This window comes from Chiloscyllium plagiosum, chromosome 17 (genome assembly GCF_004010195.1).
Source record: "Chiloscyllium plagiosum isolate BGI_BamShark_2017 chromosome 17, ASM401019v2, whole genome shotgun sequence".
NCBI lineage: Eukaryota > Metazoa > Chordata > Chondrichthyes > Orectolobiformes > Hemiscylliidae > Chiloscyllium > Chiloscyllium plagiosum.
In genome coordinates this window covers 39593449-39613751 of record NC_057726.1, presented here as the reverse complement: position 1 = coordinate 39613751, position 20303 = coordinate 39593449, and the positions used below count along the sequence as shown (strand labels likewise).

General features: G+C 38.4%; 2 protein-coding genes across 4 annotated transcripts in view; one reads left to right on the top strand and one right to left on the bottom strand.

Annotated features, from left to right (window-relative positions):
- Positions 1-14721, bottom strand: part of phkb (phosphorylase kinase, beta) — a 263395-nt gene extending 248674 nt beyond the window's left edge. The window contains exons 1-3 of one of the 3 annotated variants that reach the window (XM_043706917.1): positions 14601-14721; positions 14361-14480; positions 430-516 (exon numbers count right to left, since the gene is read on the bottom strand). In XM_043706917.1, the coding sequence (XP_043562852.1) occupies positions 430-516; positions 14361-14480; positions 14601-14721 (328 nt within the window). The other 2 variants (XM_043706918.1, XM_043706919.1) reach the window with 2 other exon arrangements.
- itfg1 (integrin alpha FG-GAP repeat containing 1) overlaps positions 14695-20303 on the top strand; it is a 238056-nt gene continuing 232447 nt past the window's right edge. Inside the window, exon 1 of the mRNA XM_043706920.1 lies at positions 14695-14878. Within this exon, the coding sequence (XP_043562855.1) occupies positions 14695-14878 (184 nt within the window). The remainder of the gene's footprint in view (positions 14879-20303) is intronic.

The following is a 20303-nucleotide window of genomic DNA, read 5'->3' as shown; positions in this document are numbered from 1 at the left end:
TGGCAGAGGTATCTGCCTTAGTTTGTTCTCTTTGGCAAACAACAATCAATTTGCATTCCACAAAAGGACAGTGACAATACTTGAAATTTATTGGTTATAGAGTAGGGTGTGAATTTCTGAAGTTGAAATAAGGTAACACATAAATGCAAATACTTTGCACTCAACTATCAATAACTTCTGGTAATTGGTGCACTAGTAATGCAAACACTACTGAACAGACAATATCTGCAACCGCAATGTAAGAGAGCGCAATATAACAAACTATTAGCAATACCATGAATATATATTACAGAATTAGACCCTTCTCCCTGTGCAGCAGGCAATTTTCTAATATCCAATAAATAGATTTCAATACAACTACGCAGAAAAGCATCGCAATTTATAGCTAAAATGTTACAAATGTAAAATCTGTGTTCAAAATCAACTTACCATTTCTGTAATATTTGTCAAGTTTATCCAAATGATTATCATCAGAGAAAATTAGTGATACAGTTTTGGCAGGTTCATAAACAGAGTCTAAGAAAAGATAAAAACCATACTTTAATCCAAAATAGACCAAATAGTGTTACAAAGTTATCAGTTAAAACTATAATATACTCAGGTGTCACAATGCAGAGTTAATTGAATGCAAATCAAAGCAAAATTACATATAAATTTGCATCACATTGAAAGATCCCTAACTAACCTAGCTGTGGTTTAAAACTTGAAGAGCGCACTACTTCTGCTAAAATTATTAACTAGTTTTCTAAATATTGTTGTATTATTCCAGTGCAAATATTGTCCAAACACCTTTGATTTATCTTGCATATACTCAATTCTGGAGGCCTGAAGAAAATGATAATTTACTTTAAGATGACAGTTTTAATTCTACCCTTAGTCCTTCAAATTATTACATTTCTTGTCATTAATCTGAGACAGTTGAAATTACAAGTGACCTCAAATGCAAGAAGATTCCCTCACCACTACATTAGGAGAGCTTACAAAAATTAAGTTTGGTTTGCAAAGTCTTATCCCAGAACATAATTACAAATGCTTCTCCATTAAGACCCCTTGTAACACACTACTATGTTTGTATAAAACATTATGTCAGAGTTAGTAAACAGTTAAAATGACTAATGATTTTAAAAATAGTAGCCTTCCAAATTAGTACCATACTTAAAATGTTGATAATACAAACTAAAACAATCGTAACATACATTACAATTCATCACACAAAACTTTCAGTATTCTTTATTACCAATATTACCCTTTTAATATCAAAGCACAATGCTAATAGAATTCATTCTTTGTTGAAGGTTCAATTAGTAGTAATTATTTTTTAAATTACACATCTCCTGACCTCAGTCTGCTTCTGATATTTCTTTTTTGTCACACTGACAGCGTCATCTCTTGAGAGCATCTTTTCAGACCTTCTACCAATTTCGGAATTTAAACTCAGTCAAAGTTATCTTCCTCTCTGATGATTCTAAAGATTAACTATTGAATTATTAGTCAATGCAATCAACTTACTCTCCTTTTTTCTAGATACATGCCTCATCAGATCTAAATTATTAAAGAAGAAAGGTAACAGAACTGATTAAACAAATCAATTGACTGAACGCAAAACAAGAGTAAATCGGATTGGATAAAATAGTGCACAAGTTTATTTTCGAAATGCAACACAACAATAATGCATAGTTAAATTTTTGTGAGCAACTCTAAGTTGTACTGCACCAGCTGGACTGGAGGAGATCAAGATGGTTCACCACCACCTCTCAAGGACAATTAATGGTAGGCATTAAATGCTGGCCTCACCAATGATGCCCACATTCCCCGAAAAAACTAAAAACCAAAAAACTGCTGTGCAAGGACCAGACATAATACAGGTAGACAACCCTTTATCCGAAATCCCGAAATCCGAAAAGCTCTAAAATCCGAAGGCTTTCTCATGAGGTTTTTATCTCGTTAACAAGGTTGTATGGCGTGCAAACAGTTAACCCAACTCCACATCCGCTCGATGCAGGTCACTCAGATGCGATGTGGGGAGGCAGGACTGGCAGGCTTAAATTCCATCTCAGGGCCTGTAGTACTCACTGTGAGCCTGCTGTTCGGTAAGATTTTTAAAAATCTCACGGTTGAATTGTTACTTATTCCGATATTCAAAAAATTACAAATTACAAAAACCAGCTGGTCCAGAGTGTTTAGATAAAGGATTGTGTACCTGTACTGAAATATTAAAGTGTTGATTTGCTCTGCTGACTTGCAGGAAATTGAATATCTCAAGGGTAGGGTGGTATGTCTCTGTTTTAGGGTGGTATGTCTCTGTCTAACAGGTAGAATGTAAGGAATTCACAATCCCATTTCTTAACATTCAGAGTGACTTGCATGGCCATTTCCTAGTTATTCAGAGTGAATTTACATTGTCATCCCTTGTCATTCAGAGCCATTTGCATCATCATCCCCTATTCAGAATCAATAAGATCACTGCAGTTGGAATTCTGACCACACCCTGTAGTCAAAAATACAATTTTCACTAGGTCTTGCCATTAAGGAATGATTTAATCACATTATCTCTGGAAATGATGTGACCACTACATTGTGTCTTGAACAGCATGAGACTGTGGGAGAATGGCTAAGAGTTGTCTTGTGGGCGTTATTGACTGTAATGTGAAACTCTTGTACTGTATAAAGGAAGGACTGTTTCTTTTGTTCAGAGCTTCTCTTGACATGCTTCCCAAGCACTGCGAAGAGTGTTAAGTGATTCCCCCAAAGCTTGTACTTGCTTAATAAATTTTGGTTGTTCACAGATGTTATCATATTGCAGTTGCATCGAGTGTCTAAGAATGTCAATAAAAATAACACAACAAGACTACACTGTACTGCTAGAGTAGGAACCCATGCCTAATGGTGGAGATTTCATCAAGACTATTTCATTAGGAAGGAAGTGCATCAATGTTTACCGACACAGCGGTGTAACTAATATCCTTGACAATTAACTTGTCCAGTTTTGCTCGAGGGACCACTAGTTCTGGATTCCAGCCTTGCACAATTAACTGCAGTATCACACCAATTTTTGTTACCAAACTGTGACTTTAAGATTTTGCTCAAGGAAATCATCCATAAAATTGGATGGCATTGGGTTAACAGTTACTTATCAAACTTGAAGCCTCCCACCGTGATTTCCCAGTACAAAATGACAATACGATATGGAGCTGTTTTTTACTGGTTCACATTAATCTAAAAAAAAGTATTAGCTAGGAAAGGAATAGTAAACCGCATCATCTGACCCAGAAGCAGATTGTGGTTACTCTTGGACAGAACACAATGTGCTAGCACACATTAAAATAGTTTGAACTACTTATCTAACTTACGCAAAGTTAAAATTGTCTTTTAGATAAAAATACTGAAAGTGTTAATTTTTAATTTATTCCATTATTACTTTGATCAAGACAAAATGTGTGGGAATTGTACATTTAACAAAATTGTGCTAAGTATTTGTATTTTTCAAATATTTCCCATTCATCTCAATTACAAGATAGAGATATTTTGATTTATACCATTGTGCATTAGTTTCCATGGTGGATTTAAACCTTCTGAAAGTGTGGTCATAGGATAGTCAGTATTACAATCAATGGGGCCATTATTATTCTTATGTTTATTAGCTCGCTCATTCACGCAAATAGTTGTGAATTTCTTTTCATTGGAGAAGTGTTCTGCTTATGGAAACCATCTGTTGCTGTCAACCCAAGTTAGATATTTTGGGAGAAGGTCAAATCAATGAAAATCCACTTTCTGATGCGAATTAGATATGTTGAATTAAAAATATTGTTGAATTTGCCCGAGGACCTCTCCAATTAAATACAGCTTGTTACACCTCATTGTTGATAGTTACAAGCAGAAGTTAGGCAGCATTTATTTTAAAAATTAGTGATTTTAGATCAGAAGGAGAATTCTAGTAGCACTAAAGCACCTTTGGTGTACAGGAAAAAATCTGAAGTCTGTTACAGCATTAGAAAGGAACTTAGAGACGTCAAACCCTGCAGTTTCAAATTATGTAATTTCTCACTCAATTTAGTGTAAAGACTTTGCCTGGCATTTGTGAGGTACAAATGTTACTTGCCACTTGTTTGACAATGACATCTCCAATAAGTAAGGTCTGATAATGGCAAATTTGACTATTTTGTATGAAGAATGATCTCTATTTCATTGGGTTCTGTTTCTCCGCAAGCATCAACTGCTTTTTACAGATCTAGACTGTAATGATACCAGCTCCTCCGCCTTCCATGTTTTTTACTTGAAGCTTCTTCTCATCCTTTTCGTCAGAGTACAAAAACAGTGGAATTATATCAAGGAAATGCAGTACCTCTCACAAACTAACAAATTTTGTAATCTATATAGAATGTCGCAATTACTTTTTCAATTCTTCATCTTGCTGGAGTCTCAGACTTTAGCAGTACAGTCAATTCCCCTTTGTCTATCATGCATAGGGAATTGAAGTGGGGAGGGGTAAGTGGGGGTGCCAGTTACATGAATCTGTAAATCTGGGGTGGCACGGTAGCCCAGTGGTTAGCACTGTTGCCTCACAGCGCCAGGGACCTGGGTTTGATTCCCGCCTCAGGCGACTGTCTGAGTGGAGTTTGCACATTCTCCCAGTGTCTGCGTGGGTTTCCTCCGGGTGCTCCAGTTTCCTCCCACAATCCAAAGATGTGCAAGTCAGGTGAATTGCCCATAGCGTTAGGCACATTAGTCAGCGGTATATGTAGGGTGGGTGAATGGGTCTGGGTGGGTTACACTTCAGAGGATCGGTGTGGACTTGTTGGGCCGGAGGGCCTGTTTCCATACTGTAGGGAATCTAATCTAAGCATGAGAAATACTCTTGTAGAAACACAAAACAGTACACTCCAGTATTCCTTGAATAAAACATCTTTAACTTAAACATCAAAAGGGAATTGCAATTTATTCACCAAGTTCTGGAAACTGTGATAGCATTTCACCAGGATCATCAAAAGAGCTAGTACTCACACCTTGAGCAGCAGCTGATGTCGAAGGTTCCCGAGATGAGAACATGGGCCTAGTTGTCATCTTAAATAAATTTCTACATCTGCCTGCTCGCATACTTTTCTTCACTAGTAAAAGTTGGAAATGCAAGAAGTGAAACTACATTACCGTTTGTGTAGTGAAGCAGTTTTCACTGCTCAATAAGTTCAGGACGTTTAATTTGCAGAAAGTCAATTTTTACTTCTAAATTAAATAAAAATAAGAGACCTATGTTACGTTCAACAAAAGTAGGACCATAAATTCAAAAGCTCAGAAAAGGCAAAACCACTAACTCTTAGTGGACATCTGGAAAAGAGAGAGAAAGTAATCGTCTCAAGATTTTCTTGAGGGCTACTTTTTGATTTTTGGGGGCTCCTTTTACATTCTCAAACTCATTTGCTCGATGTTGCAGTCACAAAGTAACATAACCATCTATATTTGGATTGATACAAGGTGTTAGATAGAAGACTCAGGTAGAAGCAGAAGAAATCATCAACATCCTTAATAATTATCAAGTCTCCATTAAATTTAAAACCACAACATAAAAGGAATGCTTTAATTTCCCACACAACACAGAATTAGCCTTTTCAAGTATACAGCTAGCAAGAAAATGTATTTTGCAAAACAACTGACACATGTATGCTAAAAGCCATCAATCTAAACACACTTTCCTAATTCTCGAGGTCACAACTAATGTGTTCCATCCTATTAATAAAGAACTGATTTTTAAAATAGATGGTTACTAACCTGTTTTTAAACTCAAACTTTAAATTTCATAACTGGCAGTATCAATTACAATAGTATTCTCTGTAATTTCATATTAAAATATAGAAACAAGGAGAAGTAGGTCATTCAGCCATTTGAGCTAACTCCTCCACTCAACAGGATCTTGGTAGAACCTCTATCTCAAAGCCATTTTCCCATTTTCTTGATATATCCTTTGATTCTTTTTAAATTAGAACTTTGTCTTTTCTCTTTCTTGAAGATATTGCGTGACATGGTCTCAACAGCTCTCTGTGGCAGAGAATTCCACAGGTTGACTATGCTTTGACTGAAAACAAAACCTTTTCCTCATCTGAGTCGTAAGTGGTCCACCTCGTGTCCTGAGACTGTGTCTTCCATTTCTAGGCTCACCAGCCAGGGAAAATATCCTCCCTGATTCCAGTCTGTTCAGCCCCATTAAAATTATTTTCTTGCATCCTTCTAAACTCTAGTGAGTACAGGCCCAGTTGAACCACACTTTCCTCATAGGATGCAGAAAAGTAGGGACCATGGTTGGCATGGACCAGTTGGACTAAAGGGTATGTTTCCATGCCGGATGACTCTACAATAGTTGTTGGCCAATTACAAGCTCACAACTCAAATGCTGGCAGCGCCCCGAGAGTTGGCAAGTTCCTGCCCATTACTGGTTGAATATCATCAGTGATAACACTATGAAGTGGGCAAATGTTAACTGCCCATATTAATCAATGCCTCAGCGTGAACTTCTTCAAGTCATAGAGATGTACAGCATGGAAACAGACCCTTCGGTCCAACCCACATCCTTTTGCCATTTTCTACATCAACGTGCGGGGGTTGACTTCTGAACCGAATTCCATCAGACAGCTAAAATTGGAAACTTTGAGTAACTCCAGTGACAATCAAAGAGTAGTGGGGCTCAAAAATCAGCACACTTTCTGAAATGGATCATTTCGCCACCTACATTCGGCACTGAGGGTCACTGGACAATTTCCGCAAGATGCATACAGAACCTCCTGAGCAAGAAATGGCATGAGAAATTACCCAACACACAAGTACTTGCCATCAGAGCTCAGTCTAGGTAGAGAAAAAATGTAATATGTAAAATTATCAATAAAATCACAAAGGCAGCCATATGTTCACAAACGTGGACACTGTCTGTGAGATAGGCAAAGACTGACAGACAATACCTGTGAGATACATTGAGATTAACACTCCAAGATTCCTTGAAAATGAGCCACAACACAAATGGCATAACCACAGGTTATGAGAAGATGCACACGAACAAACTATCTAGTATTAAATGCGGCAAAAGATAAAAGACAAGCTCAGAGGACTGGACAATCCAAACAAAAATCAGACTGTTCATCTTTGCAGCACCATGGAAAGACATGCAGGTCTGCAATCGGACTCCACAGCCATAATAGAAGACATAACAGATGACTCTTTACATGCAAGAAATGGTTATCTTAAATAACATAGAGAAAGCAATGACATCAGCCCTCAACTACATAAAATGTTGATGTTTCAGCATATGCTTGCATACACTAGTTTGAAAAGATGGAAAAGCTCCTTTCTCTTGAAAGGAGAAGGCAAAGCAGTGACTCAACAGAGATCTTTAAAATTATGGAAGATTTTACTCAACTAGATGCAGAGATAGTGTTTATATATAACATAAGAATATAAGAAATATAAGTAGGGAAGACAATGTGGCCTGCTAAGTCTACTCAGCATTCAATATGACCATGGACAATCCTGGGCTTTAACTCTAATTTTTGGTCCTCTTTAAAATAAGTCTATTACTATCTTAAATATATTCAGTGGAGTCCTCTAACCTTCTCGGTTAGAGAACTGCAAAGATTTACAACCTGGTAAGTGAATGAATTTCTTATTTCAGTCCTCATTTATCAGCCCTTATCCTGAAACTATACACCTTTGTTCAGACTCACATTGTTTGCTGTGATACATTTATTTAATTATTAATTTCTCTAGGTGTGTAATATATCTAAAAGCAGAGACAAGGGGATAGGAAAACTGGAATGTGTATATTGCAACTGAATCATTTAACATTGGAACCAGATTAACTGTAGAAAACAGTATAGGAAGACAGATAATCACCATAGTGCAGACTATGGGATACCATGATTGAAATGCCTGCAAATGCCAGGAATCATTGTAATCTAGTGAAGGGTTAAAGTGATAGATAGGTATGGGTAAATCCTCTGCATCACAAGAGGAAGTGGGTCTCAATTATTATTACAGAAACAAAAGAATTGTTTAACTTAGATGAGAAGTTGTCCTGACTGGGTACAGTGGATTACTGTGTGGAATATAAAGAACACCTTTATGCCAGGGGCTCCAATAACAAGATAAAGAGACCCTGTGCTGAGGAACACACACTGGGATAGCAGTGTTTATCTTTCGAGTTCAGCAACCACAGAAAAGTTTGAAAGATACAGAACCCTGTAATAATTGTACATAACCGATAATCTTATGATGCTCCAAAAGCCTTTGTAATCAATGAGACTGCGTAAATTATGATTGGGGAAGCAGTCTCTTGGGATGTTGTTTCCCCTGTCTACGCTTGTTCAACCTGGTGCTTTATTAGAACCAGGAATCATCTCTATTTGCTGTATTATATTAAATACATCACTATGGGTCTGGAGTCACATGAAGACCACATCAGGTAAGGATAACAGATTTCCTGTCCGAAAGGGCATTTGTGAAACAGATGGGGTTTTTAAACAATAATTAACAACAGCTGTCATATGTCGAAGAGTGTAGTGCTGCAAAAGCACAACCGGTCAGGCAGCATCCGAGGAGCAGGAGAGTTGACATTTCGAGCATAAGCACTTCATCAGGAATGATGAAATTGTCATATACTGAGACTAGTTTTAAAATTCCAGATTTATTAATCTCAAGATAATCTCAAACTGCCATGGTGAGGTTTACATCCACATTCCCAAAACATCATCCTGGACCTCTAGATTAGTAATCCAGTGACATGACCACTATGTCACCATCTCCCCAGAAAGTAACATATTTTAAACAACACTTGGATTTGGTTCAAAATGGGTGAACAGTTACCTGCACTGAAATCTATTTGCTGTATTATTTCCCATTCACAAAATGAAAGTTCACGTGTTATCTTGTTTTTTTTAGGGTCATGTCAATATTGCCTAAATGTGGGAGTAGGAAAATACATCTTTCTACTTTTATAAATGCTGAGACAGTAATCACATTCTATGAATGCTCCAATAAATCTCATTGCAGAGTCTTTAAAAAGAATACAGAAAAGAGTGAGAAAGACAAAGCCACTTGCAGCTGTCCCAACTCTAACACAACCTGGAGAGATTGTTGTTAATCTGCAGAAATTTTCACAAACAAAATTTTGATGCTGGTTGAACTACAAGTTTCCGAGCAGTTGTTTGGTGGTAATGGGACAAACAAAGTTAGCAGCTAACGTTTCAACATGCTGCAAACATCAGACTGCTTATGAACAACACCTTGGAAGACTACCCAGTAATCATAAAATAACAATTTGGCTTTCATTAACAGGGGGATCAAGTTTAAGAGCTGCGAGCTTTTGCTACATCTCTACAAGTCCCTGGTGAGACCACACTTGGAATACTGTGTCCAGTTCTGGTCGCCCTACTATCGGAAAGATACAGAGACTTTGGAGAGGGTGCAAAGAAGGATTACCAGGATGCTGCTGGACTGGAGGGCTTGCCTTATGAAGAGAAGTTGACTAGGCTCAGACCTTTCTCTCTGGAGAGAAGGAGGAAGTGAGGTAACCTGATCAAGGTATACCAGGTAATGAGAGGCATGGATACAGTCAATAGCCAGAGACTTTTCCCCAGGGCAGGATTGACTGGCATGTGGGGTCATAGTTTTAAGATATTAGGAGAAAGATATAGAGGGGAAGGTTCTTTACGCAGAGAGTTGTGAATGCATGGAATGCATTGCCAGCGATGGTTGTGGAAGCAGAGTCATTAGGGACATTTAAGTGACTGCTGGACATGCACTTGGATAGCAGTGAATTGAGGGGTGCATAGGTTAAGTTATTTTATTTTATATTGGGATTTATCTTCGGCACAACATCGTGGGCCAAAGTGCCTGTTCTGTGCTGTACTTTTCTATGTTCTATGTAATTATCTTATTGTTGAAAGTTCAGACAATGTATTCTTGTTGTTTTAAGCAAATAGTGACAATTTTTTCATAAATTTCAAGGAGGAGCAATCTTTCACAATATTACTAAAGATTTAATCTTCTTGGAAAGAACATTGAATTTCTGAATAGAAGCAGTATAAACATGGTTGCTCATATATCAGCCTGAACCTGAGGGATGCAACAATTCCTTTCTTGAGCCCAGTAAACAAGTAGACTACCGTAAATGCATGGCTCACAGTCCTTTGCCATTGCATTGTTTGAAGGTGGAATTGAGAACCAGTTTTCAAACACACCTATTTAATGCCCCAGATTTCTGGTTCTGAGGGCTATGTTTCGTACACATCAATTTTCTTCATCATCTTTCCAACTTCAAAACAACTTTTGAGGTCATCCCTCAAACTCCGCTTCAGGTAAAAAGATCCCAGCCTCTCCTGATTACTCAAACTCTCCAGTTCTGGTAATACTCTTGTAAATCTCTTCTGTTCCTTTTCCAGTTTAATAACATCCTTCTTACAGCAGGGGGATCAGAACTATACACAGTATTCCAAAAGTGGCCTCTCCAATGTCCTGTACAGCTACAACATGACGCCTCAGCTCCTATACACAATGATTTGACGAATGAAGATGAGCATTCCAAATCCCTTCTTCATCACCCTGTGTACCACCTCCCCCCATCTTGTCTCAGTCCCAACCCTCGAACTCAGCACCACCTTCCTAACCTGCAATCTTCTTCCTGACTTCTCAGCCCCATCACCCTCACCTTAACCTCCTTCCACCTATCACCCCTCTCCCAAGTCCCTCCTCCCTATCTTTTATCTTAGCCTGCTTGGCACACATTCCTCATTCCTGAAGAAGGGCTCATGCCCGAAACGTCGATTCTCCTGCTCCTTGAATGCTGCCTGACCTGCTGCGCTTTTCCAGCAACACATTTTCAGCTACCAGCTACATCACCAACTTTAGTTTAATTCACAAACTTACTAATGATGCCTCCTATATTCTCATAATCATTTAAATAAATTATAAACAATAGTGGACCCAGTTGTGATCTTTACAGAACACTGCTCGTCACAGGCCTCCGGTCCAAACAACAATCCTCTACCACCAGTCTCTGTCTCCTACTTTCATTCCAATATTGTACCCAATTGCCTACCTTCCCCTGGATGCCATGTGATCTAATCTTACTAACCAGTCTGCCACACGGTACCTTGTTGAAGCCCTTGCTAAAGTCCAGGTAGACAATGTCTACTGCTCTGCCCTCATGTATCCCCTTCGTCATGTCCTCAAAACATTCAAATCAAGTTTGTGAAACATAATTTCCCACACACAAAGCCATGCTGAATATCTCTAATCAGTCCATGCCTCTCTAAATGCATATAAATACTGTCTTTCAGAATCCCTTACCCCTGACTGACATCAGGCTCACCAGTCTATACTTCCCAGGCTTTTCCTTGCAGTCTTCCTTAAATAAAGGCACATTAGTCACTCTCCAGCCTGCCAGCACCCCACCAGTAGCTGTAGAGGAAATAAAATCTCCACTAGGAGCCCACAATTTCTTCCCTAGCTGCCCGAATGTCCTCGAATACACTTGATCAAGTCCTGGGGATTTATCCACTTTTATGCATTTTAAGACCACTGGCACCTCCTTTCCTATAATGTGGACTTTTTTCAAGACATCACTATTTGTTTCCCCAAATTCCCTAACTTGCATGTCTTTCTCCACAGTCAATTCTGATGCAACATATTGGTTTAGTATCTCACCACTTCTGAATACTCCACACATATAAGGCCTCATTGGTCTTTAAGAGGCCCTATTCTCCACCGAGGAGCTCTTTTGCCCTTAATGTACTTGTAGAATCTTTTTGGTTCTTCCTGAACCTTATCTGCCAAAGCTATTTCACATCCCCTTTTCGCTCTTCTGATTTCTCTCTTAAGTATACTCCTTCGCCTCCCATTACTCCTCAAGGGATTCACTTGATCCCAGCTGTCTACAGCTGATAAATGCCTCCTCCTTGTTTTTCAGCTTCAATATCTCTAGTAATCAGTGATTCCCTACTCCTAAGAACCTTGCCTTCACTCTAACAGGAGCATACCATCTGTGAACTTTTTTTATCTCACTTTTGAGAGCCTTCCACTTGCCAGTCATTCCTTTACCTGCAAACAGCCTACCCCAATCAACCTTCGAAAGCACGTCCCATTCCATCAAATTTGGCCTCGCTCCAAGTTAGAATGTCAAATTTTCCAGAAGATCTATCCTTTTCCAAAACTATTTTAAAACTAATAGAGTTATAATCACTGGTCCAAAAGTGCTCCCCCACCAACATCTCAGTTACTTGCCCTGCTTAACTTCCCAAGCTTTTGCTCCTTTGCTAGTAGGTACACCTACATATTGATAAAGCAAATCTTCTTGAAGGTGGCGAGGTGCTGGTGGTTCTGAGCAACTCAGTACTTGAAACTAGATGGACTTCTCTTTAAGCTATTTATTTTCATTTTTTCTCTTTTTCTTAAACTATCAAAAAGGCGCCATATTGTGAGGATGTATTTTATTCTATTTATAGAGTTTCTCACTGTAAAATACACATGACAATAAAATCATTCATTCATTCAGAATCATTCATTCATGAACAAATTCCTCCCCACTCAAGCCCATAAAACTATGGCATTCTGAGTCTATGTTTGAAAATTAAAGTCCCATACTATTACAACTCTATTATTCTTACAGATATCGGAGGTCTCCCTACATAGTTGCTCTTCAATTTCCTTCTGAGTTTTTGGGGGCCTATAGTACAATCTCATCAAGGTGTCCCTTCTTATTTCTCAGTTCCAGCCATGTAGCTTCACTGGACAATCCCCCAGGGACATCCTAGGTATGGCACTTATGTTTTCCCGAAACATAAGTGCCCCTCCACTCCCGCCTCCCTTTTCATCCTTCCAATAGCATCCATACCCAGAACATTGAGCTCCCAGTCCTGTTCCTCCCTTAGCCATGTCTCTGTAATAGCTATGACATTTCAGTTCCATGTTCCCAAATGTTGAAACCTAGTAAATACTATATTCATCTGAGTTTGGAATTATTAAAAGCATTAGTATACAAACAAAGTTCGATACTTATTTGCATATTCATGCTGAAATGTTATGTTCAGTATATAAGCAGGAACAACTTACCCAGTAATGAGTAACTACGATTGTAGGTGGGGTTGTCATCATCATCGAAGTTGGTAACTTCCATTTTCAACTTTCAAAAACACGCCTCTCTTGCTACAGTATATTATAGCAATTCACACGTTAAGTAGTTAGTTCATACATGCAATGTTAGTAAACGATGTGCATGAAATCTAAGGAAGCATGCACTGTTACATTTTGCAAACTTACAAACTTCAATGTACACAATTTATAAACAGATCGATGTTAATTGTGAATTAAACATTAACATTATCTTTAAAGATAAAAAATTGTCTTCATGCCATCATTGTATACACAAAATACAAAGACAAAATTGTAAATAAGTAAAATGTAACAAACCAAATTATGAACTGAAATGCAGTAACTGAAACTTTGTTAAATGGAAAGGAAGAAGGCATTGATAAATGTTAAAATTTTCAAGTTCAACTTTGTAAAATAATTTGTGTTCATGAACATTTGTATTCAATTACAAAATAGGTAGGTACCTTCAAGTTGTATTGTTTTCAGAAACGTGTATGAAAATAAAAGTGTAGGAATATATTTGTTTTATTGATGGTACCTCAGTAGAACAGGTATGTCGTCTTAGCATAGTATCTAATAGTGATATCGTTGCATGAATAATGCAACAACTCGTGAAATATTCCATTTTAATCCTAAATTACAAAACCTGGTCGGCTGGGTGCTTTACAGCAAATGAAAATTCAATGGCGTTAAATTACTTAACATCACATGGTAGACATTTCAGAAGGAGTTATGTGATATGTTTAGAAAAGGTTACAGTTCAGATGACACTGGTAGCTAGAAACGCTAAAATAAGATTAGATGACATCATTTCATCAAACGTTAGATTTTGCTTTCACTGATGTTTCCTATTTAGTTAAATGTTAAGAATTTTAATGTTATATTGAATACATATGCATTTGGAAATAACGTGCAAAATATTGTAAACATCAGCACCAATACCGGCGACAAAAACAACCCGAATAGCAAGTGTACTACGAGTTGCTAACTGCCAGTTGGCAAAAGTACCAAAAACGTGCTTTATTCAACATGAACGTGCGTTGACATATGTTATAAATAAATATAATGTCTATATATAGCACATACTGTGTTAGATGACAAGACTTAGGCGAGGATAGTCAGCATCAAATGGAAAACTTACACCAAACAAGCTGTGCTCACTATCAAGCATGAAATGTAAAATGTCACATCACCATTAACAGTTTCTCACTCATGCCACCTATTTATTTGCAAACCTGTACGTTTCGATCGGGATCTGAAATCTGTCAATATCCAGCGCAGGTCGTCCATATTGGATAGACTTAAGGCAGCGCTGCGCGACATTGTCGCGAAGTTCACCTGACATCTAAACTTTCCTAGATAATTCAAAACAACATCTTTTAAAGCACGCATACATATTTTAGTTTCTATTAATTAAAACTTTGATATGCCCCTTTTTTAAACATTCGTTGGGCTTGGTTAGGTGCCATGGTTACCTGCCGAAAAGCAGGTTGTACTGGGTTGCTGGGTGACGGTGGTAGTGCTGGTGCTGCTACCTCTCTCTCTCTCTCTCTGTCTGGCTGGCCGGCCATGGGCCCCGCCGGTATTATCTGTCATATACTCGCTATCTTGTGCCTTCTCCCATGGCGTTCTGCTGTCTCCGCTCTGCAAGATGTTACTGCCGAGTTGTTCGGGTCGGAAGCCTGGGGAACCGTGGCTGCATTTGGAGACTTTAATGCAGATAAGCAGACCGACATCTTTCTCATCAGATCGAGTGAGTAGTTCCAGCCAGCCACGATAGGACTGGTTATAGAGTCATAGAGATGTATCTGATGTTTATTGCATAAAGTTGACAGGTGAGCGGCGAATGTTTGTTTCTTGGTGTTGCTTCTCTCATTTGTTAATAATTAATCTGGCACCTGTCAAAATATTTTGCAACAAGTCAGAAATTTCAAAGCGTGTCTTTCTGAGCATTTAATTTGCTTATCAATTAGACGTTATATTTTAATTTAGTGTGAGTAGATGGGCTCGGTTAACTAGGAAGTTTTTTTTATAATTTTCATTATTTCGGTGATGAAATATTTGAGAACGACGTTTTTGTTAAACTTACTCATTATCTCAGTTGTAACAAGCAGTTTAATATTGATTCATAGGGTGTATTCTTATGGTTTCTGTTTTTGCCAACTCACATTGGCTTTATGATTCTCGATGGACTTGTGAAATCAGGATAATCTGCAGAATCCTGCATCCCTTGTAACTTCTTCCAATCCTACATGCCAGTATGTTCTTCTAATTCCAAGCTCTTGTAGGGGAAAAAAAAATTAAACTTAGGCTTTTCAAAGGGTAACTATTATTTTGAACATACTGTGTATATTTTATGGGAATGGTGGTTGTGTGCTATTGCAATTTAATTTTTATCACTTCAGTTAGCTAGTGAACTTTGGAGATGGCAGGGCAGGTGGAGAAAACGTACAGTGTACTTGAAAGTTATTCATAATGGCATGGATTACAAGAGTAGGGAGGTGAGGTTGAACTTGTACCGGGCACTAGTTAGACCTCTGTTAGAGTGTTGCAGCATAAACTGCACATAATATTATAGAAAATATGAGTGTGTTAGAGAGAGTGCACAAGCAATTCTTAAGGTGAGTTCCAAGGATGATAAACTACAGTTATGAAGACAGATTTGGGGGGAAAAAAGGTTAGGATTGTTCTCCTTGGAGAGAAGTAGACTGTAAGGAGAGTTGACAGAGGTTTCCAAAATCATGAGCAAAACAGATAGAACAGATAGGTATTTCCACTGAAAAGAAGAAAAAGTGAGCATCAATTTTTAAAATGATGTGAAAAAGAAGCAAGGGTGATGTGTGCAAAATTGTTTTCACTCAGCAAGCAGTTCCGATATGGAATGTCTTGACTGGGAATGTGGTGGAGATAGATTCAACAAAGGCATTCAAGAGGATATTGAATAATTATTTTGATATACACAAGTGGAGATATTACAGAGTCATAGAGATGTCCAGCATGGAAACAGACCCTTCAGTCCAACTATTCCAGATACCTCCACCTAATCCTGACCCATTTGCCAGCACCCAGCCCATATCCCTCCCAAATCCTTCCTATTCATTTTAAATGTTGCAGTTGTACTAGCCTCCAGCACTTCCTCTGGCAGCTCATTCCATACACCTACCACTCTTTGTGTGGAAAAAGTTGCCCCTTAGGTCTCTTTCATATCTTTTTCTCACCCTAAACCTACCTCTAGTGCTGGACTCCCCCACCCATGGAAAATTGTCTGTTTATCCTATCTATGCCCCTTATGATTTTATAAACCTCTATAAGGTCATTCCCTCAGCCTCTGACGCTCCAGAGAAAACCGCCCTCGCCTTTTCGTATTGAACCTCTCCCTCTCGCTCAAATCCTCAAACCCTGGCAACATCATTGTAAATCTTTTCTAAACCCTTTCAAGTTTCACAACATCTTTCCAATAGGAAGGACACCACAATTGCATGCAATATTCCAACAGTGGCCTAACCAATGTCCTGTACAGCCGCAACATGACCTCAACTCCTGTACTCCGTACTCTGACCAAATAAAGGAATAGGAAAAGGCAAAAGATTGGCACGAGACAAAATAACCTGTGCAGGCACAATGGACCAAATGGCTGCCTTCTCCCCTGTAACAATTCTGTTCATGCTCTGAAGTGCCAGAGGAAATAGTTAACATCTTGTAACTTTTCTTAACATTAATCCAGCATATGAAATGATGAGCATGGTATTAACATTTCTTTTTCTTGCTTCTGAAGTATATCATTTAACACTACTCTACTCTAAATTAGATTTCCCTGTCAACTGTGTCCACCCATTCCACAAACCTCATTCTAACCTCTTGAAGTCTATCCCTATCCTTCTCAGTTCACAAAGCCTCCAAATATTGTGCTGTTGTAAATTTTGAAACTTTGTCTGCACACTGTCTATTATCATTCATTCAGATCAAAAAACCCCAATACTACTAATGCCTATCTGTAGGGAACCTCTCAGTATACACTTCACTTGTCTGAAAGGCAACCTTTTGCCATTATTGTTTTGTGCCACTCAGCCAAGGTCTTGATGGCTTTGCATGACAATATTGCAACTTCCAACGTGGATATCCCAATCTTTGTATTCCATCTCTAACAATTTGAGAAAGTTGAAATATTAAAGTGTATCCAGTGTAATATATTTTAATTTTTAACAGTTTACTACAATTATTGCACTCTTGTACATTAATAATGTGAAATTAGCAATGCAACCCAGTTCACTGTAACAGAGATTTGAACTTTAAAAGTGTCATTCAACTCTCATTTCTAACCTGAACATTTAAGTTACTTCAAATATATCTTGGCATTGCTGCATAGTTTAATTCTTCTTACTTTTATTTGTAATTTTTCTATGCTTTCCACATCACCAATTCTACTTGATGTGACATAACGGCTTTTTTAAAAAAATCTTGAAGTATAGAATAATTCTAATCACAAAGCAATGGTGTCCTTATTTTGTAATTAGATAAAAATAGAAAAGAGAAATAACCTACAGGTGCAAGATTTCCAGTGCAAAGGAAGGCCACTTCATCCATTATTCTTTTTCTTTAGAACAATTATGAAGCATTCCTCTGCCCCACTTTTTCAGTGAAAGTGTATCTTTTGTTTCAAATGTTTATTTAATTTTCCTTGGAAAAAGTGCAATGATCCCTGATTCAATTATTTCCCATGGTAAAGCATTCCATACTTGTGCATGAAGGCATTTCTGTAAACTTTCTGTTCACATTTGTGACTATTTTAAATTGTGGCCCATTATTTCAACATGCACTTAAAATTACCTTCAGCCCTGCCTGATTTCTCAATCAAAGTTTGATGTTTCCCAGTCTATCTTTAGCGAATAATCCTCTGCTGAACCACCTGTTAATGTCTTCTGGGTGAATCTAAATCATTGAAGTATTTCAAGTTTACTGTTTTCTTATAATTTTTCATCCCTGGCATAGTTCTGTTGTAAGTTCATGAATCTCTGTAACTTTAACATCCTTTATACAATGGGATTCCAAAAATGCCTTTTATTGCTTTAACTCCAGTCTAACAAACGTTATCGCGACTTTGATCCTCTGTAATCTCTTCTGTTATTTATATTTTAAAAATCACTTTTTGGCTTTTTTTCAATCCGTTTGTATACACGCAAACATCGAGAAAATTATATATTGAATTCCCCCAGGCTTGTCTGTTTATGTTCATTCTCTGCTGCTTCTTGTTCTGTGTATATTGCCATTCCTTTATTTTCATACCAACATGCATTCAATCTTTGTTAACCACACCGAGCAGCTTCATTCACGCTTCTACCTATTCTGCGAACTAAGCTGTTTCCTGAAGACCTTTACAGCTCATCTTGCTAACTAACCACCCACCTGCCTTTGCGTGAGCAACTTTTGGGGTTGTGTTTATTGTTAACAACCTTGTTCATGGAGTATTGGCAACCAGTCAGAATATTTTAATCAAGTCTATAGATTAATGAAGGTATCAAAGAGTTTCACCAACAGCTTGTGATTTGACGAAGCTAAAAGTAGGAGGCCTTAATGATATGTAGGTTTTTGAATGAAAGCTCATCGTTGTATAGAGTGCAGCATGAGAGAGATGATCAAAAGATTGAACTGGCATTTTCATAGCATGTGAAACCTGGAATAGTGGGCGTCACGGTGGCACAGCCTCACAGCGCCAGAGACACTGGTTCAATTCCCACCTCAGGCAGTTGTCTGTGGAGTTTGCACGTTCTCCCCATGTCTGCGTGGGTTTCCTCCGAGTGCTTCAGTTTCCTCCCACAATCCAAAGATGTGCAGGTTAGGTGAATTGGCCATGCTTAATTGCCCGTAGTGTTAGGTGAAGGGGTAAATGTAGAGGAATGGGTCTGGGTGGGTTGCTCTTTGGAGGGTCAGTGTGGACTTGTTGGGCCGAAGGGCCTGTTTCCACACTGTAAATAAGTAATCTAATTTTGGATAGTTTCACTGAAGGTGAACAGCACAGATGAAAAGTAAAAGAATTGAAGGACAGATACCTCAAATGTCCACTGATAATGGTGTTGGAATGGAAAGAAAGCCATTCTAAGTGTTTCTCTGACTATTATGAGATAGTTAAGAATGTAAACAGGCAGGTGCTTAAAGAAAAGGAATTGGAGAAGGATTGTATAGGTAATGTGAGGTATTGAGACATCTTGACAAATCAGGATGAATGCTTTACCTTTGTTACAGTCACAGGATGTCATGTGACTTTCAGTGGTGTTTATATAGTATATTTGTAATCGTGATAATTGCCCTGTGGGCAATTAGGGATTGGCAATAAATACTGGCCTAGACTGTGCCTATCTCAACCCATGAATGAATAAAAATCTGTAGCAGAAAATTTGCACACGGAATGTTCTAGGAACAGCAATGCGATAAATGAATAGATGTGTTGTGGTATCACTTCAAAATGTTGGCAGGCCACCGGAAGAGCTCTGTGATCTTCTTTTTGAATAATACCATGCATATCTTCTAGCCATTATAAGGCAGATGGGCCTTCAATTTAAGTTTGTATTCAAATGATGAGAATGCTACTACTTTAGACATGGTTTATTTATTGTCACGAGTTTTGTTGTTACAAAATACAGTGTGTTATAGTGTCACCACTCTCTGGTGCCGCCTTAAAACATGTGTGGTTTAGAAACGGTAATGCGTTGCAACACTTTAATTTTGAAAGGCAAGATAAGAGTTTAAGAGAAAATAATAGAGATGTTAACCATGTGAACTAGAGACTTTACCCAACTTAAAAAGAAGCCATGAGCTCAAGAATGGCTATATTTTGGTGCAGAAAATGTGTTGCTGGAAAAGCGCAGCAGGTCAAGCAGCATCCAAGGAACAGGAGAATCGACATAAGCCCTTCTTCAGGAATGAGGAAAGTGTGTCCAGCAGGCTAAGATAAAAGGTAGGGAGGAGGGACTTGGGGGAGGGGCGTTGGAAATGCGATAGGTGGAGGGAGGTCAAGGTGAGGGTGATAGGCTGGAATGGGGTGGGGGCGGAGAGGTCAGGAAGAAGATTGCAGGTTAGGAAGGCGGTGGGGAGTTTGAGGGATTTGACTGAGACAAGGTGGGGGGAGGGGAAATGAGGAAACTGGAGAAATCTGAGTTCATCCCTTGTGGTTGGAGGGTTCC